General features: G+C 41.5%; 1 protein-coding gene across 3 annotated transcripts; it reads right to left on the reverse strand.

The window, feature by feature from the left end:
* Positions 1-60: 60 nt before the first annotated feature.
* tbl1x (transducin beta like 1 X-linked) lies at positions 61-24,853 on the reverse strand. 3 transcript variants are annotated; one of them, XM_042084734.1, is made up of 15 exons: positions 24,528-24,851; positions 8,634-8,719; positions 6,904-7,049; positions 6,170-6,389; positions 5,635-5,767; positions 5,250-5,391; positions 5,041-5,104; positions 4,838-4,935; positions 4,616-4,676; positions 4,340-4,461; positions 4,131-4,205; positions 3,390-3,517; positions 2,519-2,684; positions 2,313-2,414; positions 61-2,225 (listed from the first exon to the last, which is right to left on the reverse strand). In XM_042084734.1, the coding sequence occupies exons 2-15, from the start codon at positions 8,689-8,691 to the stop codon at positions 2,199-2,201; spliced, it is 1,542 nt and encodes a 513-aa protein (XP_041940668.1). In that variant the 5' UTR covers positions 8,692-8,719; positions 24,528-24,851; the 3' UTR covers positions 61-2,198. The 3 variants fall into 3 exon arrangements, with proteins under 3 accessions (XP_041940668.1, XP_041940669.1, XP_041940670.1); XM_042084735.1 differs by lacking the exon at positions 24,528-24,851 and adding an exon at positions 24,406-24,480; XM_042084736.1 differs by lacking the exons at positions 61-2,225; positions 2,313-2,414; positions 2,519-2,684 and having other exon boundaries at positions 3,386-3,517; positions 24,528-24,853.
* Positions 24,854-26,071: the final 1,218 nt, after the last annotated feature.

Here is a 26,071-nt window from a genome sequence, read left to right on the forward strand (position 1 = left end):
GTGAGCTGTGCAAAAACTGAGTAAAGAATCCAGCTGATAAAGAAACAGGAACACGGTGTGTTCTAATATCAAAATAGAGTGATTTATTTGAAACATCGAATGTGACTTCATTTTCATCTTGGAAACAGATGCCCTCCCCCTAGACTGGGGAGAGGTGTAGCCATCACAGCACTTGCTTAGCTCCAGGTCTCTCAGCGTGCCCAGTTGGCAACCAACCACAATTCCATTCTCAGTCTGACACAGACAATAACAGCTCTTGGCAAGGAATGAAATCAGAAAAAAAGTGAACCATCAACCAATGTCGGTATGTTGTGTTAAAAAATGCCATAAAACAATGGTCTTCCTCTTTTAGCAGAAAAATGAAAACAAAGGCTGACCCTTCTGTCTGAAAAAGTGCACTTCACATTTCTTCTAAATAAACTTGCTGCACTGAACCAAAAGAGGGACCCCCAAAAAACAAGACTGGTACAGTATGTGAAAAATGTGGTTTCTTAGTCAAGACACAGAATCCTGTGTTATAAAATCCAAAAAATCACAATCAAATGCACAGTACAAAAATTAAAGCTAGACTCATTGCATGCATTTCAGCAAGGTCAATTCTGGTTCCAGCTGGTGTTTTGCCTTTTTCTCATATCTGTGTTTTGGGAGGATACATCCACCATAGCTCTCAGAAACCATGGTCAAATTACCAAGACTAACCCATTATAGCTACAGCAGGACTTTTGCTTGACTGGCAAGAGGCTGTTTATCGTCCAGTCCAGAATGTCCACCTGGTGTGGGGTGGAAGAGGGCCGGGGACAGATGGAGAGGCTCAGAGCGCAGACCTCAGCAGCGTGATGAGTCTCTCACCAGGCTGTTATTTTGCACCTCGCTGACTAGGCAGCACCAAGACCATGGGGCCCCTTAAAAAAAGAAAAAGAAGAAAAAAAAAGGAAAAAAAAAAAAAAAAAAAAAAAAAAAAACACTTTCCTAGCGCCCTTTAAAGATGCACAAGTTCACTAAAGCATGACCCATTACAGGTGGGGGCCGCATGTGCTGCTCACACATCCCCATCACAGACAGCGCAGGGGATGTGATCATAGAACACGTGTAGAATGGAACTTAAAGGAATGGCATGTTTAACATGCTTCAGATGAAAACGAGCAAAGCAAGAATCCAAGGAAAGTAAACAAGCCATGAGCTTCTGGAGCATTACATTTGAGTGGACTGTACATACGCATATATACACAGTATATAAATCTGTGTACTTACCTATTTTACATATGTTTACATTCATTACATTTACATCCAGTGGGGACAACGTACATAATATGAACCCCCTCAACTAGCTGTCCGCAGATGCCCATGGAGGTCTTAGTCAACCAAGGGAATAAAACGTATTGATAAAACCTTTAGCCTCAGCAGATTCAATTCTTCAAAGACACGGTCAGACTGGATACAGCACATTATCATCATCAAAATATATTTTTCCCGACCTCCACAACTCAACTCTAGTAAATTGATTGAGTAGCATTTAGTTATGTCCATCCCACTGCATGAAGGAGAGCGCTCCTTAACAAGAGAAAGAAAAGACATTAACATTGTGTGAGAAGGCCAGTGCTGACACTACCCCTCCACTTCTTAACAGTTAGAATAGTGCATGCTGAGACCGACTACAGTCTCTCCCAACACCAGCACATAAAAGCACTGGCCAGCCCCGACTCATCTGTCTCTTAACTCTAATCCCCTTGATGATCGTTCTGACCGCAGTCCCAGTTTCCCCGTCCAGATCTGTATCTTTGCGCTTGAAGTTTTTCCCCCTCGGATACAGCCAGCCAGTGGACGATATCCAGCCCAGTGGCAGGGTTTCTGCGCAGCTCTTCCACACACCCTCCCATCTGAGACCGCAGTGTTTCACAGCTGACCATGACGCTCTGGGAACGGAACCAATGACATATTCAGGGGCAGTCCGGCCATTTCTTTTGGTTTTTGTCGGAGACAGGCATTCATTTCTCTCATATTTATATTTTTCAAATGTTCCGTCCTCATCCGGCACAACCCCCTTAGTCCGCATGATGTTCCTGCCTCCTGTCCAATCAGACCCTCCAGTCAGCCACTCAAATACAGAGAGGGCATGGTTGCTGATGCCCCAACTATCCTCAACTCAGAAAGGCATCAAGCCACAGGTGTTCAGTGTCCCATATTGTCCACGTGTGCGACTACTTTCGAAGATCGAGAACACACACCTGTACAAAGACAAAAAGAGCAAGTAATTTAAAGACCTCACATATGAATGTATCATCACCATACAACTGAACCAGACTGTGACTTACGGAGCCATCTGAAGCACTTGCTCCAACTTTGTCTCCTGTGCTGTTCCAGCAAACTTCAAAGATGCCTCCTGTTCCCCTGTAGCTGTGCACCAGTGCACCACTCTGGGAAGACAAAAGCAGTCAGGTCAACGTGATTCAGCTAGCAGTGGCCTGCAGTTATACAACATTCGGGTCACCAGGATTTGTCTCAGGACTTGACCACTCACCATGGTGTTCCAAATATGGACGCATTTGTCAAAGGAGCCGCTGGCCAAGTACTTCCCATCTGGGCTGAAGGCCACGCTGTAGACAGGCTCCTGATGTTTGGTCAGAGTGTGGATGCAGTTCCCCCTCTCTACATCCCACAGACGCACAGTGGAGTCAAACGACGCACTGCAGGGAGAAAAGACAAGGATGAGCGTTAAGGGCCTCTGGTATGATGGGACATTAGATTTTATATAGTACATCAGACTTTCAAGATAATTACACATAACCCATACATGCACCCATTTTATTTAAGTAGCAAAGTTAAGTTTGAAGATTAAAAAGGCGTTAGAGCATGATACACTTGTGACAGGATGATAAAGGCATTTATAGCACTGGTGTTAATTGCAATACTGGTGTTAAATCATATGAGAATTCAGACAGCTTTTTCCATCATACCGCTAACATGAGGTGAGCCAAATGTATTCTGGGCTCCTTTACTCAAGAGAATGTTGGAAGGAGTGGGCTGGAATTATGTTCAAGGGATATTGAATAGATGATAGCCAGTGAGCTTTTCAAGGGGCAGCGACTGGGTGTGAGGTTGCTAGTAGAGTAATTAGTCTTGTGGTTAGCAGAGAACCCTTGAGAGATCAATGGCCACAGTGACTGTCTACAGGGGGGGGAGAATATCAAGTCTTGTCTGGGGCGTTTTTATTTCTGATTCAGTTCTGCGGCTGTATTGGGAGTGATCACATGCTGAGGAGCATGGTATCCAACATACTGTAAATCAAAGTAAGAAACGATGCACTCTAGAAAGTCATCCCCTCATCTAGTCCTATGCAGAGCCAAGCCTTTAGGTCCTCTAGCCTCTTCTCTGCACATGTGATGCATCACCTGGCCAGCATGATGTTGGAGTTGGGGTTATTGGTGCCAGGGCCCGTGGGGCTCCATTTGATGGTGTAGATCTCCTTGCTGTGAGCTTGGAGGTCGTGAACACAGGAGTCCTGCTTCATACTCCAGATCTGAAAGAGGAAGATATATAGGTCAGAAGGATGGTCAGATTTTGCCATTTCAGTTTGGCTCTCAGTGTTGCATTTGACAGTTACAGCTGGACAGGCTGGGAAATTGAGTAGGACTTTCTGGTGCAGTCCAAGTTTAGGCCTTATTGAGGTGGCCAGAGTTACTGGCAACTGTGAATCCGATAGAGTGGCCATGACCTCTTACAGTATGTTCAATCTTTATATGCTACCTTTGGGCCCGAATTCTACACATCATTGATCACCACAGTTATGCAGATGATACAGATATACTGTACCTGTTTCACTCATCAGATGGCACCAGCCTGAGACTCACTCTGTCAATGTTTTGATATGTAGCTGATCCAAACTTTTACTAGGTATTTACACAAACATTTTGTTTCAATTATTCTATATTATGTTCTTAATGATATTTACTTACTTTTAATAATTTCTTTATGTTTTCTTGATCTGTTCTTTTGGCTTTTAAATGTATATTGTACACATTGAGTTATCTGTGTGAAGCATGCTAAAAATATAAAATTCCCTTGCCATACAATTTCATATTGTTGCATATTTGTCTACATGCATATTTCTTGACCTACTGCCTCCATCTTACCTTCAAAGTCATGTCATCAGAGCAGGAGGCCAGTAACATCCCTGATGGGTCCCATTTAATGGCATTAACTTCATTCTGAAACACAGACCAGCCAACTTTATAGAAACTATAGAGCTGTTTCCCCTTTACTGGACTGCAGTGCAAAGGAAATGACTGAATCCGAATAAATTGCATCTCCACATAGGGAGCAACAATGGTGTTCTGCTTACCGTATGTCCCTGGAAGGTCTTCAGTGGTCGATCACTGCCCAGTCGGCATACATGGATGCACATATCTGTGCTGCACGATGCAAACGTCGTGTTATTCTGCCAGTCCACATCCAGTGCTGGTGCTAGAGGATGGAAGTATTAAGGCTTGTTAAATAAATTAAACATTTATTATAAAAAATAAAAAAAGGTGTTCATTTCCATTTCTGCTGTTCCAATGGCTGAATGAGACAGGGGGGCTGGAAACGGCTGTCGTGTCTAGTCTGCTGTAGTACTGACCTGAGTGGAAAGGGAACTGCTGCTTAGCTTCACCCGTGTGTGCGTCCCAGATGATTGTCGTCTGTGGGGGAAATGCACACACATCATTATCTGGTTTGCTGCTTGTGAGGTTACAACAGGACACAAAACAGAAGTGCTGGCATTTGGATGGTCTACAAATCCCTGTAAACATTTGATTTGACTTTCAAGATGCTGGAATTCATCCCAGACAAGATTTTGTACCTTATCAACTCCAGCACTGAGGATGCAGTTCCCCTTCTTGTTCCATTTCAGTGCAAATATAGGCCCTTTATGCTGCCCCAAGGTGCTTGCTAGATTTCCTGTGGAGAATTTTCAATTTGTTTAAACTTCTGGCATTTACACATATTCAAGTACCGGTATATCCAAGTGCTCTGTGGTCCTGATGTTAAAGAATTTGAACATACCATCTTTTCTCCAAATTCTTGCAAAGCCGTCATAGGATCCAGTTGCCAGCAGAGTTCCATCACTCTATGTAGAAGATATAAAATTACCTGGCTGTTCTGTATATTTACAGGGAAACCATGTGAATATGACCTCAAAACACTTGATGTGGCTGTCAGATCAAAGATATTTTCCACAGCAGGCCCAGTGACATTCTAGCAGTCACACTCACATTCCAATCCAGAGAAGTGACGTCCTTATTGCTTGGGACATCCTGACCTCCCTCTCGGATGCAGTGCCTGAGTACCAGCTGTGTGGAGCTGCTGCTGTTGTTCTCATTCAGGTTCCATATCCTCGCCGTGGAGTCTCCCGACCTACAGCAACAAGCCCAAATCAAGACAGCTACGGTTAGAGCAAATGTGCTGAAACAGACAGACAGACAGACAGACAGATAAATAGATACTTTATTGATCCCCAAGGGGAAATTCAAGAAAGTGAAGAACACAAGTGTTTGTGTGTGTTTGTCTGGCCAGGGAGGTGGAGAAGTGAGCAGTCAGTCTCCAACTCCCAAACTTGCCCGTGCTGCTGTGGCCCGGTGACCTAGACACGTGACTCACCCTGAGGCCAGCAGGTCGCTGACTGGGTTCCAGGCGCAGATGAACACCTCAGACTCGTGGCCCCTCAGCACCGTGGCCTTGCTGGCGGGGATCTCCACCTCCCCATCGATCTCCATGGGCTCCGAGTGGTTATCTGCCAACACACAGCCAGCCCTCACTTACTAAAGGCTCGTTGGGCCGCCTCTCACCAGCCCTCACTTACTAAAGGCTCGTTGGGCCGCCTCTCACCAGTGTTTCTAAGCCTTCATATCATTTCTCAAAATTCTGACCATGTTACAAAAATGATCTGCTATGCGGACGTCCACTCCCTGTCCAGCTCTGAGAAATCCCATAGCATGGTCTGTTCAAATAGCGCTGATTCTAGGCTGCTGCCCAACTGCTCGCAGCCAAGGCCATCAAGGTGAACAAAAGACATCTCACATTCCCACCACCCAGACTCAACAGAAACCACAAGCCTTTTAAGGACATAGAGTACTGATACTGAAAGCCCACAGCGCCTCCCAGTCGCCCAGGTGGCAGATGTCCTTGTCCTTACTCAAGTTGTGGGTGCCATTCTCGTCCCCGTTGACCACCTCTCCGTTCTCTGGTGGTTTCTGCTGGATGCTGCCGCTGGTGGCTGCAGCGGGTCCAGCCGCCTGCTGCTGGACTGACAGCTTCTCCCTGAAGGCTTGTTGCCGCGTCTGCACGACGTCCGGCATCACCGCATCAATCAGAGATAGCGACTCGATAGGCCGTCCGTCAAAGACTGTACCATCCTGCACAGACAGAACCCAAATGGGTGTTCAAAACAACAAAATAATCAAACTACTACACAACCTCTTCAAAAAGATACTTTCATTTGATTGTTTTATGTATTACTAGTATCCCTGTGTTCAACTTAAAAATATAAGAACTGTCTTATTAGATTTATGGTTTTATTAATCGTTAATACTGAAGTACCCATTGCAAGTTTCTTCCTTACCGAATCACAGTTTGTATATGTTTATTGTTATTATTCTGTTCTGTAAATACTACACCCCAATTCTATTAGGGTGTAGTATTTTTATGCTATTTGATTTTACTATAAACTGTTTATTTTCATGTTAAATTAATGTTTATTGATGTCATTGTAAGTTATTTTGGACAAAAGCATCTGCTACCATAATCAGCATAAGTGTTCATATAGACAGGCTGAGAGCTCTCTTTTAACAACCGTAACATACCAGTTCACTGAAATAAGATCTCAGTGGAGAGCAGTGTTAGACTTAAAAGCACGCCTGCAGTCCTCACCTCATTGATGCTGATCTCAGCCTCCACATACTGGAGGCCTTTCTGCAGGACCGAGATGAGGGCAGCAGGAGGCACTAGTGTTCCATTGATGTTGGACTGGCTGATGTGGCTCTCAATGCCAAAGGTGAATGCTGAGTGGGAGAAACCTGTGACCAAGCCACAACAGACCATTTATACAGGCTCGTATATTTTACCACAAATGGAGGGCTCGCTACTACAGTGAAAAGGGTTACAAGTCTGCACTAACTGGGGACATTAAAAGCATCATGCTGTGCTCTTTCGTCTGCAACACCAGCTCAAAGTGTAAATAAACAAACACGCAGCATATTCAAGACATGACCACAGAGCTATTTCGGTTTGGTGCGGTCAGAGTAGTCTTGATACTAAAGAAATAATCTAAAGGCTATGAGTGAGTGAGTGAGAGAGCGAGAGAGAGAGAGAGAGAGAGTGTGAGACACCAGACCTTCAAAACTTTAAGGATCTAAGTCTAAGAATAATATTAGGCGAGGAACAAAAGAGCGCAAGAGTCGCAGCAAGATATATAGATGCTTGGGAGTCACTTCATCAGTGAAGCACACAAAAACTAAAATACACACACACTGCCGTTGCAGTAATGTATGATGTTTTGTTTTATGTCTTTACACACTACTACGTGTGTGTATGTATATGTGTGTATGTATATGTATGTATGTATGTGTATATGTATATATATATATATATATATATATATATATATATATATATATATATATATATATATATATATATATATATATATATATATATATATAGAGAGAGAGAGAGAGAGAGAGAGAGAGAGAGAGAGAGAGAGAGAGAGAGAGAGAGAGAGAGAGAGAGAGAGAGAGAGAGAGAGAGAGAGAGAGAGAGAGAGAGAGAGAGAGAGAGAGAGAGGCATCTCTCAACAATGGAGAAATAAAAGCCAGGCAGCACAGCCTAAATAATTCATGTGCTCATCTCACTGAAAAATGGGTTAACATGAATGGCAGACTGACGCATGTTCATATCAGGACATGTGATATGCAGATAAAGCAGTGACTGATACGTGGACAGGGTTGAGCAAGTGCCCTGTTCAGTGGACAGTTGCCTTAGGTTTCCTCTTATCAATGAAATCCAATGCGTATAAGCGGGTAAACGTTAACAAAGCATGGCAATTAATAGGCAGTACTTTCCTATAAGCTTTTACTCAGACTTGGAGTGGCACTTCTCCCAAGAGTTATGTACAGCAAGTTGATAATAAATAAATAAATATCATGAACCTACTGTAGACTGAAACATTTATTTATACATTCAGTGGCACAACAAGAAATAGCAAGAGTGACTAAAACCAGAAAGTGGTCACTGAAATATTGTATTCAAGAAGACAACTATACGCTCTCAATGGATCTTTACATTTTGAGCAACAGTAATGTAACGGACTATGCACCAGCTAAAAGCCTGCATTCAAACAACAACTCCCATCCCGGTCTCTCAACGTCATTTCTACATTAATGCATAGACAACTTGCCATGACTTTCAGTTGGATTACTAATACGGTATAAGTGTGCCATCAGTGGCCACTCACTAAGTGCAGATCAGTGGCCCTTCATCACTAAGGTGCAAGGCTGCTACTGAGCCCTTCATGAAAACAACAGAACACTAATGTCATCTTAACAGGAAAATATTCAAAGTAAATGTGTGAATGTGAAATGCTGATAATGAACACAGCTTACCGGATTCCTGTAAATATCTGTAGACCAAAAAGTTGACTTCATCACTTGTTATACTCATCTTAAGCAACCTCAAGGACAGGCCCACTCTGAAAAAGACAAAAAGAGGATTTAAAAAAAAAAAAAAAAAAAAAAACCCTCACTCACAATACATCTCAATCAAGTCAATCACCAGTACACTAATGACTTTACATCATAAACATTAACACATCAACCATTCAATCTAGTCACACAAATGACAAGTTGTCCCTTACACCCCCACCATCAGCAAAACCAGCAACAATCCAACACCAATGTCCACTTGAATGCAAGGCCGTCACTGTTGTTTCCGATTATGGCACTAATGACCACTAATGGCCACTAATGGCCCATTTTAAGGCACCCCTACCAAAACTGTTCTACATTCATGTCTATAATTCAAAAGCTAGTGGGACACCTAGTCTGCATTTTGCTCTCACTAGCACAGTAAGATGACCCTAAAGACAGTGGTCCTTAACTGGTCTAGCTTTGGGACCCACAATTACCCATGTTCATGAAGTCGCGACCCATATATTGTTTTAGCGTTCAAGCCAGCGGATACGGTGAGCTACGTAAGACATGCAAAGTGCCTGTAGGCCTACTTGTTTGGAACATGCTGATGTTTGGCATTACATTTGTGAAGTCTTCAACTCCTGTCACGTCACCTTTCAAAGTACTCGACAGGTTTGTCTTTGACAGGGGTGCTTTGTTTCCATGTGGCATTTTCGCTCACGAACACTGGGGTTTCGGTCCCATTTTGTCTCAATTGAAGTGAATCCATATCCTAGTACTTCAAATAGTCACGGTTGTAGCCTACTTGCGTTTACCGCTAAAATGATGTACAACATGACCTATTGCATAAACAAATAAAGGTCCAATATAATATTTGATATGGTAGCATTTTAATAGGCAATTTGTTTTTAGACCACAGGCTTTGCGACCCACTTTTGGGTCCCGACCCACCAGTTACGAAACACTGCACTAAGACACTTAGAGAAAATAACCAAAATCTTGAATAAATGAAGAGTTCTGTTGCATATAACAAATACTACAAATCCTGGATTAATACATATTTCCGCTCCGTATAAGGAATAGCCTACTACAAATGCACATCCGGGTCAGATACCTGTGTATAATTTTGGTGGTTTCTGGACTAGTGATCTCAAAACATGAACAACTCCTAGTAAACAGAATGCCAGAAGAGTATTTTTGGAATAAAGCAAACAGCATCGCTCTACCATCACACAATCTATTCTAAAAAAGATGGACATTCTTGATATTTGTTACATATAACGGTAAGTCATAGAGCTGTAACTCCATATACTGTAGACTACACAGTGTAAATTAGACTGTACACACATCACACATGTTGGTAGACATTTCTGTTTCTGTTCCCTCATGTACAATGAGTTGTCTTTCCAAGACAGACACTTGACTGCAAAACAGGATTTCCATTAGCAGTGCACTGCAGTAGTTAAGAGACAGAACTAGCCCACTGCACATCTCCACACTGCACTAACCTAATTTCTGAATAATTAATTTCTTTAAACCCCTCCGAAAATGCTATTTTAAGACTCAGGCTTTCTGTTCAACTGACTGAAGCTTTTCAATCCAGGACACACTAGTCACCTCGGCACTTCCTGAAACTCCAACAGCCAGGCTCAGAGCACCAGCAGCAGCAGCAGCGGGTAGGCTACACCTCAAGTTTCATACCACATACTTTCATAAGTCACACCAGAGTTCCCATGCAGTAGCATAGCAACGAGGAAAACCCACAAAACAGACAAGAAGCTATGCTGCCCCAATTACCACTGGGCAGTCTGCCAGCAGGCTTCAACATGCCCTTCCATATGAATAATTCACCCTAAACCTTGGGATATTCTTTCAGACGGACTTACACTTTATTGCAGAATACCAGACATTCTCAAGAGCTTAAGAACAGCCCCACACAGCCATTACATTTCTGTTAAAAATGACTTCTGGGACAAAAATGCCACTGATGATCATACGAGTTTTACTTTCAAGTTTTGATAACAGGAATTGGATGAGGAATTGCTTCACATCTCAATCATCAAATATTAGCACATTAGCATTGACGCCATACCAATAAACATAATCCAAAATAAATATGCAATTTCACATAAAACATGAAATACTCATGTTCATGCTCTTCTGATATGAATATATATTGCAGGCAACATTTTGGTATATTTAGTCAATACTTTAATTTGTATGTATTGTGACGCAACTGTGAAGAAAATATTGTGCAATGGGTCCTCCTCCACATCTTCATTTTAACCCGTCAAGGCCTCCACTTTGTTACCCATTTTCTACTTCAGTTTGAGCATATCTAATTCAGAGGATATGTCCTAACAAACTGCCTCTTCTTCCACACACCAGTTGTCTTCACATTGCCTGGGTGCCTTGAGGGGGCCCTCTCTCATTCTGCCACCTCTGTTGCAGCTCCCTTCGCTTAATTACGATACAAGAGAGGGCTGGGAGGGAGGCTATCTGCACAAAACCTGATGGCTGCTGTCATGATGTCTGCCACCAGTGCAAACCGAACAAAACAACTGCTAACATAATTAGCCAGCAGCCTGGAGGGAACCGTGTCCCAATGGAGGCGACTACCCTGCTAATCCATGTATCAGATGGGCTTCTGACTGCAACATCAATTACTCCAATCCCACAGCATTTAGGTTGCCTTCAACAAAACACTGCCTCTTGTAGGGAAATCAACACACGTATCAAAGGCATGTGCAAAAGGATTTAGTGAATTAGGATTAGAAATCAGGTCTGTTCTTGTTGATTTATTGAATTAGGATTACAAATCAGGTCTGTTCTTGTCGATTTCATGATGGGTTGGCGTCATATTAAATAGACTAGCAATACAACCATTGATCAGCATGAGCTAAAACTGAAAGATCTGGCCAATCACATCAGAGACAGCTATATAACTAATAAAAACAAATCAATTTTATCTGACACATTGATGTGAATCTTCAAAAAACATACTGACAAATGCTGGAATCTCACAGCAAAAACGGGGGTGCATGCCCAGTATTGCATGTGTGGTCAAGTAAGAAGGAAGATGTGATCAATATCACCAAGTGGGCAAAGCCAGCAGCCAGGTTGAAGTTATTTTGTGAAAGGTTTGGTTAAAGCCAACCAATAGCATTGTCAAGTAATACCTTTAAACTGAATGTGTCAAACAAGATTACAGTAGGATTTGATAAGCTAATATCGCTGTGGGCCTGGGCAGTTTTACAAAGAATAAAATGTAGCATTTCTTCTGCTGTTCTATTATATTTCAATTAATTAAAACATAGCTCGTCAAACCTTTTTAAATGCCACAACGCACCCTTTCAACCTGACCAAACATATACTCAATTTAAAGCCATACAACTTGTTCCATTTTGCTGCTGTGAGACCTCCAGCCACTTGGAACTTTGATAAGGTATATATAGTGTATCCTATACAGGCAAGGCAACACATGGGGGGAGACCTAACTTTTGTTACGTTTTCGCTTCTCATCTACACTACTCCAAAGCTTTTGAGTAGCGTCTGTAATGCAGTTGAATTCTGCATTTTACAATGCTGACAATTGCGCAAATGGTCATATGATTTGTGCGAATGGTAGGGGTGTAATGGTACACAATGTAGTCATGCTTCACTACCCATCTCGGTATTGAAGCCACAGTTTGGTTACAGTTTGGTTATTTTCAGTACAGTAAGCCTGTAAGTACTGCTAGCCATTCACTGACAATATTGCTGATACTCAACAAATAATAAGCAGGAATAGTAGACCTGTGAATCTTTTCAATGGATTTAATCTTCTAAAACAAACTTTTTTCTTTCAATGGATTTAATCTTTTAAAATTAACTACTTGTTTTTCTGTTGGCTCACAAACGTAAGATGTAGTGGTTCTAGTGTAGTGAGTCAGTACTGACTACCCACATTGTTATGTCCTTCACTGAGGGCCCGTCCACACGGAGACGCTTTTTAGGTTAAACGCAGAGGTTTCGCTTAGTCTTGGCCGAGCGTCCAAACAAATCCTGTAAACGCACTGCCCTAAACCGCACTTTTCTGAAACCTGGTCCCAGAGTGGAGAAATCTGAAACCATAGCCCGTTTGAATTCGTTTAGACAGCAAAACCGCACATCCTGCTTGCGTATCGATGATGTCAGCCACACCTCAGCTGCCCTGGACTTGCAGTTATAGTATTGCCTAACAATACTAGTTCACACATGACATTACCTACGATTACATTCCGTAAGATAAATATCACAACTGGTGCTGCGCAGCGCCGATAGCTTATGACTTGGTGGACTGAACACTGTTTTTTCCCGGTGTTTTTTAATGCATTCTAGCTACTGTCAGTGACGCGAGAGAACTTAAGTTATTAGGAAAGTGCGGTGTAAGTTTAGGCTACATTAATTTGTGCGCGATTTGATGCAGGCAAACATATTGACTGTTACTAATGAAGGTTTTATAGCAATATTATAAATGTGGCAACAGAATAGCCTAGAACTTGGGTAAGCCTTGCGTTTAGTAGCCTAATTGCGGTGATAGCCAAAACTAATGTGAATCACGGACTATCCTACAACCAAAAAAAGTAAAAGGTGATTAGTAGGCCTACCTGCGTTAGCCAAATAAAGGACGGGACTGCACCCTTCACAAACCGTAAAATAAAGTTTATTAGTTTTACAGTTGACTACAGTTGACAGTTCACCATCAGTCCACACAAACAATTCTGGTTTCCTTGCACTAGCCATTTCGTCATAGCCTATTCTGTCTGTTTGTAAAGCACAAACTTTGGTCAAAGAAACAGTGCCACCTATAGGCCTGGGGTATAAAGTAACGTGTTGAGATGGATCCGTTTGGACGCAAATATTCTTGATGCGGTTTCAGGGAAGACGGAGGAAAAAAAGATCGGTTTCGTACGTGTGGACTAGCCCTAAACAAATTGACCAGTCATTAAGAACAATGAGATCACAACCCCCACTGACAACCAATAACACTCAAGGTGGCTTGGGTTGGGTTAGAGTTACCTTTTCTACCCACTGGATATTTTACAATCTCAGAATCAGACCATTTTCAGGACAATTAAAGCAGTGGTTGAGTAAAGATAATCAGAGTTTATTCTACCCTCATCCCTAGACCCTTACCTGCTAAGCACACCACACCCAGTTTTAGGCACTTTTGGCAACATGCAATTTTAAATCCTTCTCAAATCTGTAGCTAGGGTCCATGTTTCTCTTGTTTCTTTTCTCCTCATTAAATATGGAGTTTTTTAAGGAATTAACACATTAACATAGTCTATTCAACCAAATTCTGTCACAGATACCTGAATCCCCATGGTCACCATTCCAGATATTTGAGCAGTATCAGACTTTATCCAATATCAGTATTGGGTTAATGCATCCTTACTGATCACTCAAAACATGTTTTGCCGTGCCAGTCTACCCATCAAGCAAGGAATATCCATCTGTATGCTTGTCTCTCTGATCTTCGAATATCGTTCAACCTATTTGTCCGATGGTTTTCATACTTAACAGGTGTTCTGCTAAAGACATACTGTAAAGAGTGTGGTTTTAATTACATGGGCATGGCAAAATGATAAATTGATGTGTGAATAAAATAGATGCTAAAAAGATCACTAGTTGCCTTGATCACATGCCCTAATATATTCTATTTCAACAATGCTAGTGCTGCATACATTGCAGAGGGAATGTATTTATTACAAAAGATAGCACTTTCTTAATACTCTCTATTTGCATCAATGTTAATCATCTCTGTAGTGTTAAGATTAAATTAATCATAAAGTATCTCCAGTACTAATGCAATTCACAACATTAAAATTACATTGATAACTCCCAGAGCAAACAGCCACTTCAAAAGGGGCATTAGTAATGCAGCGCTCAGAATCCGATATTAATATCACTGTACACCCTGAGGACAGAGCAGCCTGCGTACAGGACCAGCTGCACCCATAAGGTCATGGAAGTCTGTGAAAAAAGAGGAAATCTCACACTCTAAGGCTCGATTCTGCTGGCTAATCTGCTCTAAAAATAGACCCAGATGGGTTGTAGCGTGGAACTCAAGGACAAGCCAGCATTGGTTTTACCAAAATCTATTCAACATTCAGCATGACTTAAAACAACAGAATAATAAGAGCTTAACATAGGCTGCAATGATAAACCAGATGCATTTACAATTCGACAAAGAATGTATATAAATATTATATGCGTTCCTATATTCATATTCATTGAGGATGTAAAAAGGCACACAGCATAATTATGGCAGTTGCAGTGATATGGGGGATAAAGATAGAGGAAACTCAATAATATGCAAATACTCCAAAGCTGTGTGCCCAAATCAGAGAACAGCATCAGAGTAAAGGAGCCGACAGAAGCTGTGAGGTTTAATGTGACTGATGGAGGAAAGCAGGACACCACAAAAACAGAGACAGGAGGAGAAATCAGTTAGGCTGTGTGTGTCAGAGAGAGAGAGAGAGAGAGAGAGAGAGAGAGAGAGAGAGAGAGAGAGAGAGAGAGAGAGAGAGAGAGAGAGAGAGAGAGAGAGAGAGAGAGAGAGAGAGAGCTGCCTCAACATGGTAAAAACCCAATTTTTTTTTTCATGAGTAACCTCCTGATAGAAGTGCAAACAAGACCTGGAAACAGCAGCCATTTTCTCTTGAACTGCTCTGCTGACTAAACCTGCTTTGAAGCCTCTGGATGGACTGCAGTCTACACAGCTGGGAGGGGAGAGGGAATGCTGGATAAATACTGGGCCTTCCAACAGGTCGCCACAATGGCCATTTCTAGCAGTCTTAGCCCTGTTGCTCGATGACTGACTTGGCCTCCACAATCACAGCCAGACAGCCACAGGGAACGGGGGGGCAGGTGATGTGGGGGAAGGGCAGGGGAAATGGGGGGGATTCCCAGTGTCTTGGGGAAGCACTTCTTTTTCTACAGATTGGGGGGTGGGGGGGTTGTTGTCGTCTGTTTGCCTTCATCTTAAACAGCTAAATGGTACAAAAAGAGTTGACACCAAGCTCACAGTGAGACAAATCCAGCACACACTTGTCCGTATTAAAAAAAAATAGGACATTTTTACAGCAAAACATTTACCACAAAAGGACATATCAAAATAATCCACAGACACGCTCTAGAGCCAAAAGGATACATTAAGAAATTAGTTCCATTACCACTGCGATGGAAAATTGGCAGTAGGATACTGAGCGCTCAGTCCAAATCCAACTAATGGTCTGTTTTCACAGTCGGCGACTAAATTTCCAAAGTCGGACAGAAATCATGGGAGTTACTGGAATCGCGGTGCGCTCCCGTCAATTAGATCGCTAAGTCTAAGGTGCCAATCTTAGCGGTTTTAAGTCAGTCGGAGCCAGTCCTTTTCTAGTTTTGCCGTTATGACAATATCAAACATGTTTGATATTATCGCAAGTCTTTCTAGTCGTAGCTCATGCAAACAGTGACGTGAACTATAAAAACCAATAGTCACCTCTCTCCAACACCAAACAGGAAGGGGCAAAGTAGGCGACAGCTGTTATTCTTATAATATTTGTCATTTCTTATACATATTTAGTCGGCTCTTCCACGTGACAGAACAACTCTATATCGGTTAGGGATGTCACGCATGAAACAATGCTGCAGAAACACGAAAATACGACTGAGTTTAGTAGGCCATCATTTCAGTTCGTGTTTATCTATTGCACAATGGGTAATAATTTAAAGGAATCTAGTTGCAGTCTTGTAAATAGTGACCCTGCAAGATCCATAGTCATTGCAAAATCATAGTCTGTGACTTAAAACTCTACTACTTGTCTTTAGATGTGAGAGGGTCTTAGACTGTAGTCTTTCAAAAATCTTTTCCAAATCTTTCCAAAGTCTGTCAGTGTAAGGAGGGCTTAAGAGGATGAGAGCCTCCACTCTGAAGTCAAAGAGTCTGTTGCTAAGGTGTGTAAGGAGGCTATGGCAGTCTTGGGACCGCTCTGACTGATTGCTCAACTGACCTTTCTAGCTTTATTCAGGCAGTTTTGATTACGTCTCCCTCAGAAACCCAAACCCTGCCACTGCATCACAGGTGTGAATTGATTCAATGGGCATTTGTAAAAGCCTGTTAACGCTGCCTGGTGTCAACCTTTCTCAATTACTTGTTGTGCATTTCGTAATTCCAGTTATGCATCACTATAGATATTTGGCTCTAAGTTGCATCCTACAAAGATGTTGTGAGGAGTAAAAATGCTAAATAATGCTATGTATTTGAAAGGAAAGACAACAGGTTTATGTTTTATGGAAGTCTGTTTTATGGCAGTAATGTTTTTTCTAATCGTCTAATGTGATATCAATGCTAGGACAATTTGACCATTACTGGGCTATTCTTACAGATATGCAGTTGTATAATGAAGATTATGGACACTGCCCAAAGACCACATGGTGCCAACTTGAAGTCATCTGTAAAAGACTACTGCATAAACTCTTCATAAAAGATGTTAACTGAATTATTTTTCAATCACAGCACAAGACACTCATTGTCACCGCAATACCTGAATTATCGAAATACATTACAGCTATGGGTCTGCCAATTAAGTCCCACTGGTTCAGGCAGTATGCTTGAGGACAAATATTGCTGAACATAACATTTTTATTTATTTCATTTATACATTTATTTAAATTTAACTTGATAAAATAAACAAACATCATTTTTACATCACTAAAATTGTGAAATAATATGCTTCCGTTTTCATACACCTTAATATATCTGGCAGGGGAAAAAGGCACCTAAGGCATAGGCTAGGCCTACAATGTTTTTCAAAGGCTACTGCAATCCACTCTAATGTTCTTCGTTAACGGCTCCCCAGGAATACTCAGAATTTTACCTTACTAACCGCATACTATACTTAAAGGATGACCAACATTAACCTAAACAGAGGTATATTTTCATTTAAAATGAAATGACTTGAGATTTCCCTCCTTTTCAGAGGCCAATGAGTAAGTGCTCTGTTGCCATAGTGATATGCAACACTGTGCATCTCTTGTCAACAGCTGTGAGTGTCACCCAGAAGCACCTCCCCATCCACTCTATTCACAGACACTCCTCGCCACCCCCTCCCCACACTCCATCTGACATGAAGGTCAGATGGGGAGAGATGGGAAGAGACGATTGAAATGTTTATCAGCATTCTTAGTCCTGAACAGGCTGAGCAGCCAGGCATCACATGTTTTAAAGGCACAGTACACAACAACAGAGACATAAGCTGTGCACAACAACCATAGGGGGGTATTCCATCAACCTCGCTAAAGGCCAAACCTGGCTTATTTCGATAAGTCTCGCTAATTTTACTGAGAATTCGGTTCCATCAATGAGGTTAACGTGAATCCCAGCTTGGTAACTATGGGAATTTATGCCACATAACTAACCTGCTCCGTAGCAGGTTAACTTTCAATCTAAATTAAGCCATGTTGCAAAAAAAACAATCAGTCGGAAAACGAGTCCAAAAAGATAGTTCCGTCAACCTGTGCTCTCATCACCTGTAGTTTACAACTTCAAAAATAGAAGTAGGCCTAGAAATGTTTTTTCAGACAGTGTCACCAAGCATGAATTTACACATTCACTAGCTCCAAAGAATTTATGAAGATTATGCAACTTGTTTATGAATTTATGAAGATTATGCAACATGCAATGTTTTAACTTCCCATGCGTGTGGTTCTAGGAATCTTGCTACTCTGCGTCATTTACGTTCGGTGGTGGTGTAACGTGCAGCGAGATGGCATACCAATGCAATTACATTCTTGCATGTTCACATGTTTGCTTCCCATACGAAGTATTGAGGCTAGGCTACATAGCTTTTCACCTTGATAATGGCATTTTTAGTTATACTCTTTAATGAAAGACATATGTCTACTGTTGATAAAGGGTCATGCACATGTTATAGGCTGTTCAGTGACTATAATATGCTTTGCCAGTGGGCTATATTATATCTGATGCAAGCCAAAGGATAATTCTGTAGCCTGTAGGCCTATATGCAGTTTTAAAACTGCTTCATGTGTCGACGATTGTTCATGAATGTCAAATCAACTGTGTGCTACACAGATTAAATACTAGGCATAAATGACCAATTGAAAGCCATGCATTTCAGATAATTATATTTCAAACACTTTAGGACTTATGGGAGACAATAGGCTATATACTAATTTATTTTATGACATAAAAGCTTTCAAACAAGCATAGGCTTACCAGCAGGTTTGAATGCAACCGTTTTAAGATTATCATCTCAATCACTGCTTTTGCTACAGTTTGAGGGCATTCAACTGAACAGGCTAACATTCTGACAATTCACCAAATCTTCTCAAAGCACTGTTGAGCCAGTTGTTCCACATACCCGATTTTCTCTCGTTACGTATATACATCATGTAGCCCTTACTTTGAATTACACACGTTATGTAGGCCCAAGTGTTTCATCAGTGTCTAAATCATCCTCGGCCAGTGAACTAGATTTCATTCTCAATCCAAATCAGGAGGCAGGGTTTCCCGCAGGAAATGTGTTAGTCAAGCTGGTAGGTCTTAGGCCCTGGGGGGGGGGTTCTTGTATCGGTTGCCATCGGTGGGGGGGTGTGGGTGTTGGTGTCTTGTTTGTGTGATACACTACAGACTCTGTATATTTAACAATTTGTTATTAAACACTACATTAAATAAATAACCAGCTTCTCAAAATAACAGTTAACAAAGAACAAAGTAACAACACCAAACTATACAAATATTTCAAAATATGTGTAATTTGTGCAATTTTAACAAAGCCTATTACAAACTACCGAACAAGTGCAAAAGAAAGTGCAAAACAACAAAATGTGCAAATGTAATCAGTCACTACTTATGGCAGAGCTGACAACTAGCATTGTTACAAGCCATCCTCCTTGGCTTTAAAAAGATAATTTCAAGGGCCCTTTGGTAATTGCACTGTTTTACTATTGGACCATTAATGCAGGCTAATCTTCATGCAGGCTGTCAGACTGTTGACCTGCAGCCTGTTCCGCAAGTCTGTCCTGATCTATACACCGAGAGTGAATGAAGTTTAGATCATTTTATAGTTTTGTGCAATATGGATGGAATTTGAGCGCGGAGCGTTTTTTAATTTAGAGGCCGGAGTGGCCGCTCCGTTTCGCTCCCATACCGCTCACACCACGAGTCTGAGGCATGCCCACTAATAAAACCAAGACCGTTAAATTTCAAAGATATTGGCCATATAGCCTAAGTTTGTTGATGGGGATGGAGTTAGCTAAATAATTTAGAAAGCATACGCGTAGGCACGGATGGGCCTGGACGGGCCTAGGCCCGTCTATTGTCAGTCTTGCGCGTCCGATTAGTCAACACTGTGCTGAGAGCAGGTGGCTGTTTACTCGGCCGCTTCTCTGGTCAAATTCGCGTCAGGTCAATTTAGCTCCCTGGTCCCAAAGAACTAAGAGCAACGACAATATATTTCACTCAGAACATTTATTTAAAAAGACTGCAACACTGATAGTGCAACAACAAACAAGCTTGGCAACGATAACTAAAGGGATCAGTCGGGATTAATTGCCAAAAGAACGAAAATGACAAATCACGCAGTCAGCTAAATATTTTAAACTTGCGCCAAACGGATGAACCCAGTATCGGTGCGTCACATAAATTAAAACACAAATTGAAGCAACAACTTGATCATTGGACAACCCTACCACTAAACCTTACCATAGGCCTGCAACGTTTGGAAAAGTGGAATATGAATGCATTTCATCACACCTGACCATTAAACGGAGCTGTGGCTGTTCGCGATTTGACTGATTCTTGAGAACGAGGAGCGAGATATTTGCACCACTCAGCTCCGCTCACTAGCTCTGATTCGGAGGCATATCACATATGTAAAGATTATAAAATCTGATTATTTTTCGATTCATGACACGTTTCTTCTTATTTTTTAATGCGTTCTGCGGAGAAGGGAGATTGGCGTTGGTCACGGTTTGGAATGAAAGGGAGAAAACAGGACAACACTTTTTTTTTTGACGACGTAGTTAAGGCGGCAGGCTTGTTTTGCCAAGGCGGCCGCCTTGACTGCAAAGTGCTGCAGTCAGCAATAACGTCAAATAGGTTACAGTAGTATTGCAACACTAGCCTGGGTGCCATTCCGAACTTAGCCCTGCCCACAACATTTGAGGTCAGGAAGTTCGGTCTGGCATTGACCTCTCCAGAATAAGTCCCGCCTCCGTAACTTCCGTATCCATCCAACTTCCAGGCGTCGATTGTCTATGGGAAATAACATGGCGTTTCGAAATATCATACCGGTAAAACATCTGTAGGTAGCGAAGTAGAAAAAAATGGTGGGCAGATTGTGGGCACCGACAATCAAAAAATCCAGTGGAAACTAGATGGCAGAAGTGTGTAGGCCAATCTGCCCACCAGCTTCTTCTACTTTGTCACCTACAGAGTTTGACAGGTAAGATCTTTCAAAACGCCATGTTATTATTTCCCATAGACATTTGACGACTGAAGGTTGGATGGATACGGAAGTTAGGAGGCGGGACTTATTCTGGAGAGGTCAATGCCAGACCGAACTTCCCGACCTCAAATGTTGTGGGCTAGAATATTTTTAATCAGAGGATTTTAATCAGTGGATAAATGGTAGAAAATGATAGCTCATGGAATGAATCTAAGTTAACATTACACAACTTGAGTCTCAGGATAGCTGTGCAATTCACACAACTTGCAGTCTTGTGATTTGGAGTCTTAACATCCTTGTGTTCATTCATACTACACTATTGGCAACTGGAGGGGGGGGGGGGGGGGGTGTCACACACACACACACAACGCTCACCAGGTGAAAACCCTAACTAGTTTGTCTGATTTTCTTGGGGAAAAAACATGCAAGAAGCGACAGAGGGAAAGACATCCAGAGCATTGTAACTGGAGGAATGAGGCACATATTCTGCGTTATCTGGCAGGTGAACTCCATAATGCTTTAACTTCAGCTATATTTTTAGATCTTTTTGGGTCTAACTATACCATCTAGGCAAAACAAAGAGAAATATGTCTGGTATGGAGGTAGAAACGCAACCACAAAACGGTGGTTGCAACTGCAAAGCGCCTAGGCCTACATTGTAATCCTATGGGGCAGTCATGCATATCGCAGTACCACTTCCACAAGGCTCAAAGTGTCATTAGTAGTGTCTGACAACATGGAAATGATCCCTACACAATCCGCAGTACAGATAGACCTGTCTGTTTATCTAAAGAACAATCAGTAGAAAAAGTGTTGCTTTGCCTCTTGTCTTGATTTGGTGCCATCTTTGACTGTAGCTTGACTCCTGGAGATGTGTTGAAGAGCCCCTCAGATCTAGTCTTTGAGAAGTGATGGTGATATATAGAATGCTGATTTATCGGCAACATAAGTCTTTTGGCTGTGACTTCCAATACTCTTTAAAGTGACTAAAATCGGGCTTCAAATCATGAAGTGTGAACTAGCATTTAGCTTGTTAAGGATACACAAGTGACTATAACAGCTGCTATGGGGCATTGATTTAATTGAGTGTTAGCAACTTAGTAATCCTAATGTTAAGAAAATATCAGTTTAATGGTTTAATGTTGGTGAATCTGGCATTAGTCATATCATTAATATGTTATACTACTGCTATTGAAATACAATCAGAGCAAAACAACATGCTATGTTACTTGTAGGTTCGTAAAAAACTGAAAGGCTGAATGAACCGAACTGATTAGGCTATTTTTTTTAAATGTTCACACCACCAAGGAAGTTCCCCTTAGTTCCTGCTGTGGGAAAGTGCCTAGTCTTACACAACATTGGTGTTTCAACAAAAGGCACACACTTGAAGGAGCCAAACGTAAGCCAACACCCTAAGATGAGACATCAGAGAGTGGAACACTACATACTAGGTCAGTACCTGACTGTCTGGGCTTGTATATGATTTCTATATGAACTTCATCACACACTGGGTTTTCCTCCTTGTTGTAATGGTTAACCACCATTGCATTACAGATTTGGTAATATATTGGAATATCTGAAACAGAGAGATACTGATAAGCTTGTTTATCTATGCTTCTCAGACCAGTGCTTTTCAGAGAAGGATTGCTTTTAGGCTGGCAGGCAGAAGATGCCTACGACCTACTCATGACAATTGGTACATCATTGCTGCTCTAAAGCCAGATCTAACTTGCCATTTAAGTATGACTCATAAAAATCATAGTAAAATCTGTGTAGTTTCTGAACTGTAGCCTGCCAGTTGGCTGGTGGCCCATGTGAACTGTTTCTTGAGAATAACTCGTAGACTAGACAAATATTTAAAAATTAAAACGTTGTTTAGTCACCTTGGATTCTGAATGCTGTGAGAACCTATGAGTGCAGATAATGAAAGAACACAACTCTGTCCCCAACAAAAACATCCAAACCTGGGACAGAAAACCTTTGCTGTGTCTGAGCCTCAGGTTACTGGTGTGAAACGAAGAGCAGATAATTTGTTTGTTAGTTCACAAGATATGATTTTTTGAGTTTGACAAGCCTTCCATGGTTATTCTCAAAGAAGAGTGAGGTAGAACAGCTTGTGAAACACAAAACTGTATGAAGGATTGAACCCAGTAGCCATGCATAACATATAATGCTTGTGTCTAAGATATGCTCAAGTAACCACAGTTTGGTTTTGGTGGCACAGAAGAGCTTGCGTAAGAGTACTATAAACTATATCCACAAAACTGACCTCAGCTGGGCAGTATATTTAAACAAGCTCAGGGGCCAAACAGGGAAAGAGTACATTACCTCAACCAGAACTCACAAATGAAAAGACATAACTGTATGGTCCGATACAAGGCTAGTCATTTGGTGCATGGAAAAAAAAACAACCACCAACCCAAGCACACTTTAAATAGTACCTAAATAATTCCTAATATAAAATCAAATGAGATACTTGGCACCATGAGCTTGATCAACAGGTGAAGTGACTGTACAGGCTTATGGACCATGTGCTCAACTCTAACCTAGGCCTCATGAGCTTAGGCTGGAAATGCATGGGTGCACTCTGAAGAAACACCAACTCCTCACTTCACTGCCATCTTTTACACTGCATATGCCTACCTTACATTTGTGTTGTATATAGCAGGGTAGGGTTCAGTGGACTAACAAAAGAGTTTCTCACACTTATGCTACACAGCACACACATATGATGATTACTTTATAAGACCAACAATACAATGAATGAAAGCTATCAGGGGGGTCTAATGGCTAAGACAGACTTTCGATCTATTTACTCCGCTGTCGGGTAAAAATGTAGGCCATCAATGCGGTGTCAAGGAAGCCAGCTACTAGAAGAAACAGTATCTGCTGTATTTCAATGTTGCAAACCTTCCCCTCCCCCACTCATGCGCTTCCGAAGTCTATTCATGGACCTTTTGCTTATTAACAAATATTTTAAGATAATTTCATTAGATATCCATGCAGTTCGCAAACAAAATCACTCCATGCCGATAATTTTATGAATACACCATACCCGAGGAACAATACACAGACTGCCAGTAGTAACCAAAGTAACCAAACGATGGTGCAGAGAGAGCACATGCTTTACAAGCTTTCTTTTTTATTGTTCGACGTCCGAATAACAGACCCATACATTTGGGTTACAGTTAAAAGTGTGGACAATATTTAAAAACGTGCACGTTACCCGTATGTCATAACAATAAAGTATAAGGTAGGCTACTCACTTTAAAGCTCTACGGAGAGTTCAAAATAATGTACCGGTCGGTATACACCAAACACTTTGGGTAAACGTCTACGACTTAAAACTTCTCAAAACATCAAAAAAGGAAGAGAGAGAGCTTCTTACCTTTCAAAGAGCGAGTGAGCTCGTGGTACTCACGCCACCTCTTTCACTTCCACAAGGAAAGACCTTCTAACTTCAGTGCGCAAACCGCGACTTTCCACCCATTTTCGTCTTATTATTCAAACTCTGTCAACCGGGTTTCTCCCCAGCTGCTCTCCCGTGCCAGGAGAAGAGACAAATAATCGAGAATTGCGAAGTACCGGTGAGGTAGGATATTAAACCAGTAACGTGTGCCTGGATCGGAAAATGAATTGAGTGGAGTTTTCGATGTTTCTGAGAATGGAGCTGTAAGACAGCGCCTTACACTCTCTGAGAGTGAGCGGGAGAGGGGCGGGTGGGGGTGGGGGGCGTCAGTGACCCACAATGGAAAAATCAGCACCTGACCTTAAAACTGTTTATTTACTATTCTAGGCCTATATATTTTTTTTATTATCATTATTATTATTACAAATCTACATACATACGTCACATTCTAGCAATTCAGACAAATGAGGCAAATTATGTGAGCTTCCTTTGATCTGAGTATAGGGCCTACTTCTTTGTTCTTATGAGGCATATGCCTCTGCAGTTCATAGATTGTGATAGGTTATCTGATAGCCTACTGTAGGGACCGTAGGCCTACCCTAAGGCAAACAAAAAACAAACACCTGCAGATTACATTTCATTAGGCCTACATTATATAACATTATATTACATTACATTACAGGTATTTGTAAACTGTACTGATTGATGTTGCAGCCAGTTGTGATCACATTTGGCTGCATAATGATAATGACAGGCCTACATTGGTGATAAGACTAAATGAATCCCCAAATTTCCCTTGGGATGAAAAAAGTAGGCCATTCTATCTATCTATCTATCTATCTATCTATCTATCTATCTATCTATCTAAATGATAAACCCTTCTGTTCTTTAATTGTAAACAGGCTATCACACAGGCCTACATGTAATGTGCCAAAAGCCTACCATTCCCTGGACTACTTTCACTTTATTCATTTTCTCATCCAAGACTAAAACATAAAATCAAAGTGTCTGCATGATTAATGAAGTAAAATATTAGCAAAACCAATGTTCATTCATTAGAAAGAAGAAATTGTGCTGTAACATCCCAGCGTGATGCAACATTTCTGTATCGTTATATCTAGCCTATGAGTAGATTCCCCTCCCCCAAGTGTCCTTTTTTCCGCCTGCCGAGTCACATAGTGGTTGATTAATTCTCCTTTCGCCTTGCTCCGTCATTCAGATTTGGAAAGTAAATAACAAGTTGACATCATTACAGCTCTGCAGTGTGACACATTCCTCTGGGTGCCGTAAATAATATAATATCTGCGCATATTTCACCCAATTTCACAAGTTATGTAATTTCAATGCAGAGAAACAGTAGGCTACTGTTATTATAGACCAAATAACATAGCCTATAATATCTCAACATTTCTGAATGGTTCAGAGGCGGTTCATATGGTCATGCAAAAAGTCCAACAATTTTAAATGTACAGATGACCCAGTTGGCATATGTAGTTTAACAATCATGTGTGTCTGTAAATTTG

This window comes from Alosa sapidissima, chromosome 2 (genome assembly GCF_018492685.1).
Source record: "Alosa sapidissima isolate fAloSap1 chromosome 2, fAloSap1.pri, whole genome shotgun sequence".
NCBI lineage: Eukaryota > Metazoa > Chordata > Actinopteri > Clupeiformes > Clupeidae > Alosa > Alosa sapidissima.

What these genes read in the sequence shown, in the direction of transcription:
- tbl1x (XM_042084734.1), bottom strand. Translation starts at nt 8,691, where the DNA reads ATGAGTATAACAAGTGATGAAGTCAACTTTTTGGTCTACAGATATTTA. An exon ending in AAGAATTTGGAGAAAAGATG is followed by an intron (nt 4,936 to 5,040) that starts GTATGTTCAAAT and finishes AATTCTCCACAG; the next exon opens with GAAATCTAGCAAGCACCTTG. An exon ending in TCCAACATCATGCTGGCCAG is followed by an intron (nt 2,685 to 3,389) that starts GTGATGCATCAC and finishes TTCTCCCTGCAG; the next exon opens with TGCGTCGTTTGACTCCACTG.